Raw genomic sequence first — 12887 nt, 5'->3', positions numbered from 1 at the left:
GTGGCACCGGCGCCTCCCGTCTTCCCATCCCGGAGGCTACAGTAAGCAAAAGCTGGCTCAGCTGGGCATTCACAAGGAGGCTCATAACCACCTGCCATTCCCGGGGATCTGGTGCCCTCTTCTGCCCTCTGAGGGCTCCTGCATGCCTATGGTATACATACGGACAAGCAGGTACAAACATGTCCATAGAAGTACATTTAAAAAAGACTAATTTGACAAGCCTGGTTTAGTTTGTCTGTGTCTTAAACCCAAAGTCACAGACGGCATCTCCTCGCATCCCTAAACTTACCCCACTGAGCTCCAACTTGAGACCCTTGTTCAAGTGCTGGCCCCTAACCCAGCGTTGGAACTGAAGACATAGGCTGTTATTCTCTACAAATCCAGCTATCACGTGAGCCATCACCAGTTTACTAGAAGAAGAAAAGAAGCTTGCAACACCTCAGGTCTGTGGGATGGAATTGAATAAAAAGATTATTCTGTCAGAATAGCAGATGATTCGAGAACTCTCTCCTGACTGAATCGCCATCATTAAAAACCCACAAAGTTCGACTCCTATTGGAATGAATCATGTGGAACCAGGTGTTTGCAGACAGTACAGAGAAACCAAGTGTGCATGGGAACAGGATGTCTGCACCTGCGCCAGAGCCTGGCCGACCCCAGGCCCAGAGACCTGCATTAGGAGGCCCTTGTGCAGGGACTGTGGAGGACTGGAGAAAGGGGAAACAGTAATGGCTCCCAGGGCTACTGGGACCTGCCGTCCTAACAAAAGGGGAAGCCGGGCAGAGGTGGCGCACGCCTTTAATCCCAGCACTCGGGAGGCAGAGGCAGGCGGATCTCTGTAAATTCAAGGTCAGCCTGGTCTACAGAGTGGGTTCCGAGACAGCCAGGACTGTTTCACAGAGTAAACCCTGTCTCGAAAAATCAGTGAATCATCAAACAAAAAAACAAACCCCAAACCAAAATGGTGGTGGTGGTGGGGGGGGCAGAAGGATCTCACGTGGGGGCTCTTTGTTCAGAATAGTCTTTATTATTTGGATACAGTGCCAACACATGGCTTATCTTCTCTCACACTTTGATAAAAGTCCCATTCACTCACTCAGAGTCCTCCTCTCCCCATATCTCATATATCGTGACGTTATCGCGCGGGTCCATGGACATCTCTGGGCCATGCAGCCTGGAGCTGCTGCTGGCTGCCAAGGAGACTTTAAGATTCCGCACCTTGGACACAAATTTCACCAGTTCTATCTCGAGCTGGGTTAAAGTATTGAAAGTGAAATCTTTGCTGGGGGAAATACTTTGATTTTTCTTCGGTGGAGAGCGAAATTTACAGCTTCGAAGGCCAGTAGGATTCTGTTCCTGTCGAGAGAGAAGTGGGAGAAGTGAGGGTGAATGATCCCAGTGGCCCCAATGGCTCCTACACCGCTCCAGAAGTTAGGCTCTCCTCAGAGGGAACACAACGGCAAACCTAGTCTGGATGTTTGCAAACTCTGATCAAATTGGCCTGCCACTTGTTCGTGTAAATAAAGTTTTATTGGCACACAACCAAGCTCAGTTATTTGCACACCAGCTATGGTTGTTGTCAGGCTCAAGTGGCAGAGACAATATGGCTGCCACTGAGACCATGTGGCCTGCAGAGCTGAAAATGATTTCCAGCTGCCCCTTGATAGGCAGCCTCTGCTCTAGCCAGAATGTCATGTGTTGTATATAGTAGACGCATGTATGGTCATACATGTATACGGGTTCATGCGTGTGGAAGGTGGCTGTCTTCCTCCACCACGTCTTTATTTCCTAAGACAAGGTCTCTCACTGAATCTGGAACTCCAGAATTCTGCTAGGCTTGCTGTCTAACAGGGTCCTTCTGTCCCTGCCCCCCCCCCAGCTCTAGGTTTACAGGTGTGTGCCCCCATGCCTGACTTTTATGTGGGTGCTGTGGATTGAACTCGGGTCCTCAAGGTTACAGGGCAAGCTCTTTTCAGACCGAGCCATCTCCCAGCCCCTGGCCAGTGTCTTGAGATGTTGGCCTCATCTAGGGCTGAACAGGTCCCTCTGATCCCCGAAGAGCTGCTGAGATACTGTGGGAAACATGGGTCACTACTCTATCCTAGTACGGGCCTCGAATTTCCTTCACTTGAAATAAAATTTCCTTTGGGTCAGAAATTTGTGATGCATCAAAAGCAATGTGCATGAAACACAGGGCGCGTGTCTGTGAGTCCGGCTCTGTAAGCAGGGCTGATTGCAACACACACCATGAGCTCTTGCATCTACTCTTAATTTGAGAGAACAAATAAAACTTCACAGAAGCCCTGTGAGCTGTGTAGCGGGCCATCTCAAACTGTCCCATCCTCTGTGGATGTGGTGACTACTATCGTCATCGAGAAAGCAGATTCACCTAGCTGTCTCCAAGGGACAGAACCTGCGTTCCTGAGACCCACGGCTGTGGTGTGACCCAGCACCCATTTACCTTATCCTTCTCACTGTCTCCTCGAAATTTCAGCACCACATATACCATAATGGCGAAGAAAAGCCAGAGCCATTTGCTCCCAAGCCAGCTTTGGGAGTACTCTGGAAGATTCTGTCTAACCCGGAAATGTCCTCCACAAGGCACCTTCCCTGGGCTTTCTTTGGCTTTCTCCCTCAGCGAAGAGAATATGAAGGCGCAGGTGCAAGAGATGCACAGAGGCAGAAACAGGAACCATCTCAGCGTCCGCATGGTGAGCAGAGGCTGGGCGGAAAACAGCTCATGGTGGGTCTGTCTGCCGTGGTGCCACAGAGACTGGGCACCTAGCGTTGGGCCCTGGTGATGTCACAGAGCTGACCAACCCAGCCATTGTGATGCCTTCAGCTTGAGAAGACTGAGGTTCATGGCAAGTAACCTGCCTGGCGGGACTTCCAGGGAGGAGAAACTTCTAGAAGACAAGGAAGCTGTCTCCTTGCCAGAATGTTTTTTTTTTCTTCCTGAGCTTGGCACACTGTTAGGAGAGACCATCATCTATTTTTTGTTACATTTAGATCCAGATATTGTGGTGGGCAGCGGATACAATGTGCGCCACGGAGCTGGGTCCAGTAAGAAACAATAACTAGCCGCAACTGCTAGTTAGGGGTCATGAATTTTTCCTTTGGCCTGCACCATCGGCATTATGACTGTCACCCAAGGGGCTGGGAGATGGCTCAGTGGTGAAGTGTTTGCTACATTACCATAAGGGCCCAGTTTAGCACCCAGATAAGAAAGCTGGGTGCCGGGGTGCACTTACCATTGCAGGGCTGGGGAGGCAGGGACAGGACAAGCCGGGGCTTGCTGGCCACCCAGTCTAAGTGCTTGCGGAGTTCTGGGCCAGTGAGAGATGATCCAAGTGGACCACATCTGAGGGACAGTACCCAAGGCTGACCTCTGGTCTCCATGTACTCACATATGCGCCTGTGTGTATGCATGTGCACGCATACACACACACACACACACACACACACACACACACACACACGGTGACTCTCTGCTCACATTCTCGCTGTCTCCAACCATGACACAGGTTCTATAGGCTCATCTGTCAAGGGGCTAAGTGAGCCACAGGGACATTCCCCTAGGGCCCAGCTGTGGCTTCTGTGGGACTCCTACCAGTTCAGGTTTGGAGAGAGATGCAGGCCCTATTGCTGTGTTAGGAACTAGGCTGCATGCTCCTGGAGCTCCTATCCTTATAGCTATAAGCGTCTTCAGGAGTAGATGGCCCTGGCGCTTACAGCTGTGGGCCAGGGGTTCAGTGCTGCCTGTTTGGAGGCTACGCCTTGGCAGGCCCTGAGCAAGACCTGGAAAACCACTGTGGTGAAGGTTTTGCAGGGGTGAGGTATTCATGTCTGCAGGGCCTGCTTCTGAAGTCAGCTCTGGCATTTGGTAGCTGTTTGGTGATAGCTTATGGGAAGATAGGCTTGATTTGCACCAGATGGGCTCCATACGACATGGCTCACCATGGCTGGCACGCTGGATTTCAGCTATCTGGAAACCTTGACATGTACCTGCGGGGAGGAATCCCAGAATTCCCTTTCCCTCATTGTGTTCACAGGACCAGGGGAAGGCCAGGCAGGCAGCAAAGGTCCTGGACTAGGGTGGTGGGTGGAGCTGAGGGTGGAACTCAGCTCCAGGGTCCCAGGGAGGGGCTGGCTCTTCAGTCTGGTGCAGCAGGGCTTCTCACACAGGGGAGCTCATCTTGCCCTCAGGGAGGCCATGCCTGTCCTAACCACACAGGCTGGGATGGGACCTCAAGGGTCCCCTCTGGGGCAGGACAAGGGAGGAGCCACAGAACCCAGGAAGAAATCCGTGGAAAGTTCTGAGGCTAGAGGCCTGGAGACACCAAAGTTTCAAGGCTGAGAAATGCAAAAGTGGTTTTCAAAAGTCATCAAACAGCTTAAAGGCTGTAATTAATAAAACGCGGTGTAAAGGGCTGTTTTCTTTGTAAAGATACAATAAGAGAAAATAAGAGAAAAATGTTACTTCAATGACACTGCTTCCTCTTTTTATCAAAAGCCCACTTTTGATAAAAAACAAAAACAAAACAAAAAACCCTAGTCAAATGATGAGAATGTTATGAGAATTTTTTTTAAAAAAGATTAATTATGCATACAGTGTTCTGCCTGCATGTATGTCCGCAAGGCCAGAAAAGGGCACCAGATCTCATAGAGGTTATGAGCTATCATGTGGTTGTTGGGAATTGAACTCAGGACCACTGGGAGAGTGGCCAGTGCTCTTAACCTCCAAGCCATCTCTCCAGCCCTGTTATGAGAATTTAACAGGAAAAAACCCTCTAAAATAGTTTTTCACTGTACTACAAATAATTCAGAGAAATAAAACGGCTAATTCAGCTTTGTTTGGGAAAAGCACACAATAAAAATTCATTATTTTTTAAGACATGGTATCATGTATTCCAGGCTTGCATAAAACTTGCTAGGGATAGCCTCGAACTTCTCATTCACCTGCCTGCACCTTCCAAATGCTGAACGACAGGTGCCTGTCAGACCTAGATTATTAGGTGCTGGGGCTGGAACCCAGGGCTTTGCGTGTGCCCAGCAGACACTCTACCTCATGAGCCACATGCTCAGGCCAGGTTAATTCTCAGTGAAAACCTCACGTTAGATATATGCTGTAATCCAGCAATTGGGATGCTGAGTCGGGAAGATTTTCAGTGTGAGGTCAGTCAGCTCAGATCTAAGGTGAGGCCCTCTCTCAAAAACAAAATCCAAAACCTCCCAAGTATTTCTACAATCTTTAGTTTAGTTTCCAAGTATGAAGGTCACACATCCCAGGTTCTCTTTGCCAATGTCCATTTCACAGCCTGTCCTGTTTGCCCACGTTTACACCCTCCTAACACTGTCCCAGAACGAACCTCAAGTGTCCTCCGGGCCAGGGGGCAGGTAGGTGCTAGTCTTTGGGTTGTTTCCTAAGGCAAGATCTTGCTAAGTAACCTAGGCCAGCTTTGACATCTCAGTGACCTTCCTGCCTCAGCCTGAGGGCTTCCATTACAGAGTGCTACCTCGCTTGGTTTGGGAGTAGGGGCTTTAGGGTTTCTGTAGTTTGCACGCTTGCAGGCATACAGCATACAGGGGGAACCCCACATCAGCACTGAGGCCCAAGGCTGACACTGGGCATCTTAGCTGCACTGCATTCTGGTTACCGAGACAGGTTCTCCCTCAACCCTGAGCCTGTGGGCACCTTGCCTGTGGGCCCATCTCTGCCATACAAAGGCTGGGACCACAGGCCACGGTGCTCACCTACTTAAGGTTCTGGGGATCCAAACTTTAGTTCCCAAGTGTGTGTGGCAAGTGCTTATCTACTGAGTGAGGCATCTGCCCAGCACAGGCACAGTTCTACCCTGCTCCCGTGAGCAGTCTCATAGAGGCTCCAACGACAACTGTGAAGGTGGAAAAGGTGTCATTCCTGTCTGTCACTCTGATGGCTGTCATTTTCTTACCAAGATAGAAGAGGAAGAGGAGGAGAAAGGAGACGAGAGGAAAGGGCTTTATTGTGTACTACTCAGTCAGGTGTCTGGATTCTCCCCTTTGATGTCCTCGTATCAGAAGAAGCCACCAGGAGCAAGGGCTGACAGCTGGAAGTCTGTCCTAAGCTAAACTCAGTGTCATTACTTCCTTGACCAATTACAATTTTAGAAAACGAGCTGACTTCAATGTAATAAGCAGAGTCGCCAGGCTAAGCAATAGGTACAGCCTGTGGGAGGCTGTGGTTACGCTGCAAGGCTCCTCACCCTCCCTGGGACCCACACACCTCGTGGCGAGTGACCACACAGGTCTAAGATCGGAGAGGACAGCTTTATAACATGGCGCCACATCAGGCAGCGAGGCACAGGACACAGGGGAGGAGCCCTGTGGGGAGGGGTTGCGGTCCTGCTTTAGAAGCAGTAGGATGTGTGGGTGACCCAGTGGGCAGACTCTTCCTTGGAGCGCTTGGCAGAGCTGTGGCTTGTGAAGATGGACTTGTAGGTTTCGGATTCGTCACTGTTCGCGATGGACCTCTTCAGGGACCCGCATGGGGCTTTCCCAGCTTTCCCGTTAGTTGCTAGAAAACAAAGACAAAATCTGTAAGGCTGGAACTAAAGATCACTTCAACATCAACTTTTTTGTTTTGTTTTTATTTTATGAGACACGGTTTCTCTGTATAGCCCTGGCTGTCCTGGAACTTACTCTGTAGACCACATTGGCCTTGAACTCACAGAGATTCTCTGCCTCCTGATTAAAGGAGGCACACAAACCACACACAAACATTGACCTTTTAAAGAGAACAAGTCATGCATGCCATTTCCCTAGTCTCCCAGCCTTTTGCTGCTACACGGAAAGAAAAGCTGAAGCACAGGGGCAGGGTCTCGTGCAGCCCAGGACATCTTCAAACTCATGTGAAGCCAAGACTGCCTTGAGTTCTGACCCTCTGGCCCCCATCTCCTGAGGGCCAAGATTATGAGAATGAGCTGCCATGCCATTTTACACAGTGCTGCTAAGAGAGCCCAGGGCTTTGTGCACACTCCACAAGCGCTCTACCAACTGTGCTACGTTCCCTGCCCATGATAGAGTGTCGAAAGAAGGAGACACTTGTTCTTCCCGGCTGCCCAGAACTGAAATAATCACATAGAAACTGTATTAATTAAAACACTGCTTGGCCCATTAGCTCTAACTCTTTATTGACTAATTCTTAGATCTAACTTAACCCATTTTTAGTAATCTGTGCATCACCACGAGGTCATGGCCTACCAGTAAAGTTTTAGCATGTCTATCTCGGGCAGTGGATCCATGGCGTCTCTCTGACTCTGCCTTCTTCCTCCCAGCATTTTGTCCAGTTTTTCCTGCCTACCTAAGTTCTTCTCTATCAATAGGCCAAGGCAGTTTCTTTATTCATTAACCAATAAAAGCAACACACAGACAGAAGGACCTCCCACACCAATATAGTAAATAAATTTAATTATTTTAGAATCTCACTACATAGCCCTGGCTGACTCAGAGTTCACTATGTAGACCAGTCTGGCCTTGAACTTGGGGTCATTCTCCCTACTCTGCCTCCCAAGAAGTCCTGTGCTAACATGTCTGGCTTAAAGCACAGGCTCTCGATAGTCTCTCCTATAAGCTCGACAGAGCCCTAACCCCTCAAGGCCTTGCTAACACTGTGTGCTGGCACCAAGCCGTCCCCAGCTCCTCAGCACTCAGGCCGAGTCCTCTCAGGTGAGTACTGCACAAAGACAGAGGGGACCAGGAATGTCAGTGGCCTGTCCTGATAGAAGGCCAGGATGGGCCCCGCTGGCCACTGTTTATGTGGGACATCTCACTGCCTTTTACCTGACAACCCTGAGCTTTTCTTCTTGTAAAATAACTGTGATCTTAGTTTCTTTGCAGTGCTGGGCAATGAACCCAGGACCTCATCCATCCTAAACAGGTTCTCCACCACTGAGCTCAGCATCCATCCTAAACAGGTTCTCCACCACTGAGCTCAAACTTTTTATCTTCCTGCCTCAGCTCCTGAGTAGCTAGAACCACAGGCCCTGTGCCACCAGACACAGCATACATTTTATTTTCCTTTTTTTGCTTTCCCTTTTTCACTTTATGTGTTTGTGTATGTGTACGTGTGAATCTAGGCCATATACATACATGTGCCTGTGGAGACCAGGAGAGGGTGTCAGATCTGGAGATGGAGTGACAAGTAGTTGTTAGCTGTCAGATATGGGTGCTGGGAACAGAATTCGGGTCCTCCACGAGAACAGTGCTGGCTCTTAACTGCTGAAACAGCTTTCCAGCCTTTTTTTCTTTTTGAGATAGTCTAGCTGGGTGGTGGGGGAGCACACCCATAATCCCAGCACTTGGGAGACAGAGGCAGGCAGATCTGAGTTTGAGGCCAGCCTGGTCTACAAAGGGAGTTCCAGGACAGCCAGGGATACACAGAAAAACCCTGTCTTGAAAAACCAGAAGAGAGAGAAGAGAGACAGACAGACACACAGAGAGACACACACACACACAGAGAAAGAGATAGACTAAGTGCATAGCCCTGGCTGGCCTGGCCCTGGGGTTGACCCTGCCTCTGCTACCAGCCTGTTGTAAAGACACTGAGTTTTGGAGCAGCTCTTGCACTTGGCCAGGAGGCAGGTGGAGAGAGGACATTTCTATGATGGAACACAGGGATGAGGGAGAACCTAGGAAAGGTTCTGAGCGCCCGGAGCCCTCCACACAGCGTGTCTCTATGTGGCTGCCTGCTGTGGTACTATAACCTCGCTCAGCAGTAAGAAAAAGGATTTGTGTCCAGAATCTTTTGGGCCAGCAGGGCTCCAGGCTGGAACGTGAGGCTACATTTTAATTCAGAGGACACAGGAAACCACCTATGAATTACTGGGAAAAGCCCACGTTTTCTCATCCCTTGGCTCTGGCTTCCCAATTTTCTCAGGTCTTTGCTGAGACCCACCTGTGTCCCTGGAAGCCAAGTTGCTTTTCTTCTCTCTATGATCGGGGTCCGCCTCTTCAGGCTTGCCAACCTTCACTTTGGATGGTCCTGCAGAGTCTATAAAAGACAAAGTCAGCAAAACAAACCTTGAGTCAAAGCAGAACTAGGCCCTGGTGACATGGGATACAGCCCACACCCCAATCTCTTTGTATCTTACCGTCTGCAAAACCCGCCTTGGAGACACACTCGGCTGTCTTCGGTTTCTTTGTTCTCTGTAAGAAGAGAGAAGCTACTAAAGGCTGTGGTGGTTTCAATGAGGACACCTCCAGAGGCTCAGGTTCTGAACACTTGTTCCTCGATAGGTGATGTGTTTGGGAGTTTATGGAACCTTCAGAAGTGGGGGTATATGAGTGGGGGTGAGCTTTGAGGGTATACAGCTTCACCCCACTTCCAGTTCACTCTGCTTCTGAGTGTGAATGAAGGCTCAGCTTCCCGCTTTGCTGGCATGCTTGGAGCAAGCAGCCAAACCTCCCACCAGGACGGACTCTCCCTCTGGAACTGTGAGCCACAATAAACCCTTCCTTCTGTAAGTTGCCTTTGGCCATGGTGTTTTAGCACAGAGATAGAACAGTGTCTAAGACAGAGGGTATGCTCAGATGGAGTGGACCACAGAGGCAGCGGGCCTGCCTAGGCCCAGGGTCCTCTCTGATGGCCTGGCACATATCTCTCAGGATTAGAGAGCTGCTGATTGGTTCCAGCTCTATTGTCTCACACTTTTAAATGAAAACAATACATTTCAATGAGGAGTCAACATCAGACATTGGGGATGGCGCTCACTGGCACAGCACCAACCCGGTGTTCATGAGGTCCTGAGTTTGATCCTCAACACCACACCACGCACACAAAAGGTCGATATTTCCAGTGACCATCGTACACAAAAGGGCAGTTAAACAGCAACATAAACTCTACATGCATGAACATATACAGAATCCTATTTACTCTGGGAACGCAATTTCAAAGCTGTGAAACTGTGATGTTTGTTTAGCTATGAGGCTTGGGAGCTCACACAGAGGAATGTTAGTTGATTTAAACTAGACTACTCTCGTTAGACTTTTAGATGCTGGATTCGTACAATAGTTATTGGCCAATCCTCAAAAGGCTGACCATTGTGCAATGACACTCAATTGCACAAATGACTAGGACTGTTCATAATTTTCTTTAAAATGTCATTTCCATAAAAACCCAAAAAGGGCTCCAAAGAGGCACAGCCAAGCCAGGCAGTACACCTGCTGTCTCAGCCACTGGGGAGGAGGAGATAAGAAAATCACGTGTTTAAGACCAGCAAGTCCAAGGCCAGCCTGGGCATCATGAGACGCTGTCTCTAAAATAACAAGTAAAACAAAACAATTATTTTGGAAGGCCCTCATTTCTTACATACGCTGAACCAAAGATCTTTCTTGGCGGTGGCCTTCAATATCTGATATATACATAATATGATTCAAAGCATTTGAAAAATAAAGCCATAAAAAACTTTCACACATGAAATGCACACAACAACCGTGTGAGGGCTGATGTCTGAGTGCAGAAGCACCACGCAGAAAGCCGGGCATGCCTGCACACGGCCTGTAAATCAGTACTGGCCGGTAGAGACTGGGATCCTGAGAATCTGCTAGTCAGCCAGCCCAGGTGAAACGGTGGTCTTCTGGCTTAGTGAGAGATGCTGTCAAGGTCACAGAGCAGAGTGACAGAGGGAGACACCTGACATTGGGCTCCTGCTTCCGAGTGTGTGCACACAGTACGTGTGTACACACCCCAAGCACACCAAACAGAACCAGAGGCAGATGCCCAGTTCTTAGCCCTCCATTTCGGCTGAGCTGTTTCAAAGCTGGAGGCATGCAGAAATGCTGAGCCCTGTCTGCAGGTAAGAATATTTGGGAAATATTTTGTATCTTGGTAGCAGTATCTAAGTGCATTCGCAAAGGCTCTGCTGAGGAGGCTGCAGAGGGGATCTAGTCCCATTGGGCTCTGCAGGACTTGGCAGGAAGCCCTGACAGGACAGTCACCCAGGGCTCCCTGCAGCTCTCTAGCCACTGTCTTTAGCACACAACACCCTCTCTGCATTTAAAGAAAACAACACAAAACAAACAACAACAACAAAAAAAACAAACAGACCAAGGACAGCAAAAATCAAGCAAGTTTGTCCTTATGCTGCTATCTCTTGTCTGATACGTTAGGCGTTTTTATGCTCCTATGACGGCAAGTGCAGAGTAATTTAGAAAAGTAATTTACTAAATTTAAAAATTCAGTAATTTAGAATTCACACACACACACACAAATATTTTTTTAACCTCCATACACAGCTTAAATGACCCAGAGACCTACAGTATTCTCAGGAAGGCTGCTACCATCTTGTAAACAGTTCCACAGCGCATTTCTGTGGCAACTAATTTCAGAGTTGCCCACAATTCCTAGTGTTATGGAACATTACATGCACCACTTTCTAAGATGATAAAGGAGGAAATGAGAATGGATTGGGCTTCTCCGGAGTCTGTGCCCCATGTGTGACCATCAGCCTTCTAAGCCTCACAACCGTGAAGTATCATCACATGTGAATGATGTGACTCTGTTCTTTCTTCTACAACTAAAATGCACAAGCAAAGTTATGCAGTCCCTTCTGTCCCCGCAGCCCTAGCCCCGTGGACAACACTGCCTTCCGTTCCCACAGCTCTAGCCCCGTGGACAACACTGCCTTCCGTCCCCGCAGCTCTAGCCCCGTGGACGACACTGCCTTCCGTCCCCGCAGCCCTAGCCCCGTGGACGACACTGCCTTCCGTCCCCGCAGCCCTAGCCCCGTGGACGACACTGCCTTCTGTCCCCGCAGCTCTAGCCCCGTGGACGACACTGGCAGCGGTAGGCCAATTTAATGCCGGCTCCCCTCCCCTCCATGTTCCCACTCTCCTTACTGCTATAGTTACAACACTTCTAGCATTTGCCTTCGTAGCTTTTGCTTGTTTCAGTGCTGGGGTCAAACCCATGCCTCTGTGAAGGAGCCCCTGGGTCTCCAAACTGGCCTCCAACTTTCTCTCCTGACTCTACCTTAGAAGCCATAAAATTACAGGTGTACCACATCTGGATTTCCACCTTAGTAAAAACAAAGGGTAGGCCCAAGTTTTCCTTGAACCTAATCTATAAAAAACAACAACAACCCACCCCCCCCCCCCCCCAACCAACCCCCCACCAACCCCACACCCCCAACAAAAAAAAAAAAAAAAAAAAAAACCCCCCCCCCCCCCACACAAAAAAAAAACAACACCCCCCCCCCCCCCCCGCCCAAAAACAACAACAACAAAAACCTACAGCCCCAATGAATTCCACTGCTTTGCATGTCAACTTAAACAAACAAAAAAAAAAAAATCCAGCACCTCCTCCCCCAAGCCTGCTGGGAAGATGCTGACTTCTTCTCTTGTCTTTACGATTATGAAAACAGAGTATGAGTCCCCCTATTTATCTCTTTGTACTGAGGACAGAACCTAGGGCTTCAGACTCTATTACTGAGATACACCTGCTGTCCATGTGTGTTCCTTTAAATCAGTACAGCCTTGTCCTGAGGGTTCACTAATGTCACACTCTGTGCAAGTGCTTGATGGACAGGTGTCATTTAAAATCTCCCTACACCATCATGCCCTGAGCAGATGAAGGCTAATGTAGCCAAGCCCTGAATCTGTTTCTAGAGGCCTGACCTCCTGGGCTGGCAAAAATTCAGCTATATAATCCCCGCTCCCCGCCCCAGCATCTGCTAAGGCAGCAGAATAACTTGCAGTGGACCCTGGAGCAGAAGTGAAGCCCCCTCGTTACCTTCTCCAGCTTGGCCCGCAGCCGCCTCTCCTCCATCCTCTTCTTCAGCAACTCCACATCCTCCTTGGTGCCATTGAGCACAATGATGTCATCCTCCTGGAAGGCAGCCCCACACTGG

The 12887-nt window shown here is 49.3% G+C and overlaps 2 protein-coding genes across 2 annotated transcripts in view; both read right to left on the bottom strand.

Moving 5' to 3' along the window:
- Window positions 1-1026: 1026 nt before the first annotated feature.
- Window positions 1027-6286, bottom strand: LOC126508045 (protein FAM209-like). The gene is made up of 2 exons (XM_050152925.1): window positions 2462-6286; window positions 1027-1356 (listed from the first exon to the last, which is right to left on the bottom strand). Exons 1-2 carry the CDS (start codon window positions 2708-2710, stop codon window positions 1093-1095), a joined length of 513 nt encoding a protein of 170 aa, XP_050008882.1. The 5' UTR covers window positions 2711-6286; the 3' UTR covers window positions 1027-1092.
- A 4-nt stretch (window positions 6287-6290) lies between these two features.
- Window positions 6291-12887, bottom strand: part of Rtf2 (replication termination factor 2) — a 29903-nt gene continuing 23306 nt past the window's right edge. Inside the window, exons 6-9 of the mRNA XM_050152919.1 lie at window positions 12770-12883; window positions 9132-9186; window positions 8936-9031; window positions 6291-6556 (exon numbers count right to left, since the gene is read on the bottom strand). Coding sequence (XP_050008876.1) covers window positions 6390-6556; window positions 8936-9031; window positions 9132-9186; window positions 12770-12883 — 432 coding nt within the window. The 3' untranslated portion in view covers window positions 6291-6389. The remainder of the gene's footprint in view (window positions 6557-8935; window positions 9032-9131; window positions 9187-12769; window positions 12884-12887) is intronic.

The sequence above is a fragment of the Alexandromys fortis genome, unplaced genomic scaffold (assembly GCF_014885135.2).
Source record: "Alexandromys fortis isolate MF-2015 unplaced genomic scaffold, M_Fortis_MF-2015_v1.1 scaffold_81, whole genome shotgun sequence".
Classification (NCBI taxonomy): domain Eukaryota; kingdom Metazoa; phylum Chordata; class Mammalia; order Rodentia; family Cricetidae; genus Alexandromys; species Alexandromys fortis.
This window is presented reverse-complemented; position numbering and strand designations above follow the sequence as displayed.

What these genes read in the sequence shown, in the direction of transcription:
- LOC126508045 (XM_050152925.1), bottom strand. Translation starts at nt 2,710, where the DNA reads ATGCGGACGCTGAGATGGTTCCTGTTTCTGCCTCTGTGCATCTCTTGC. An exon ending in GAGACAGTGAGAAGGATAAG is followed by an intron (nt 1,357 to 2,461) that starts GTAAATGGGTGC and finishes CTCTCTCGACAG; the next exon opens with GAACAGAATCCTACTGGCCT.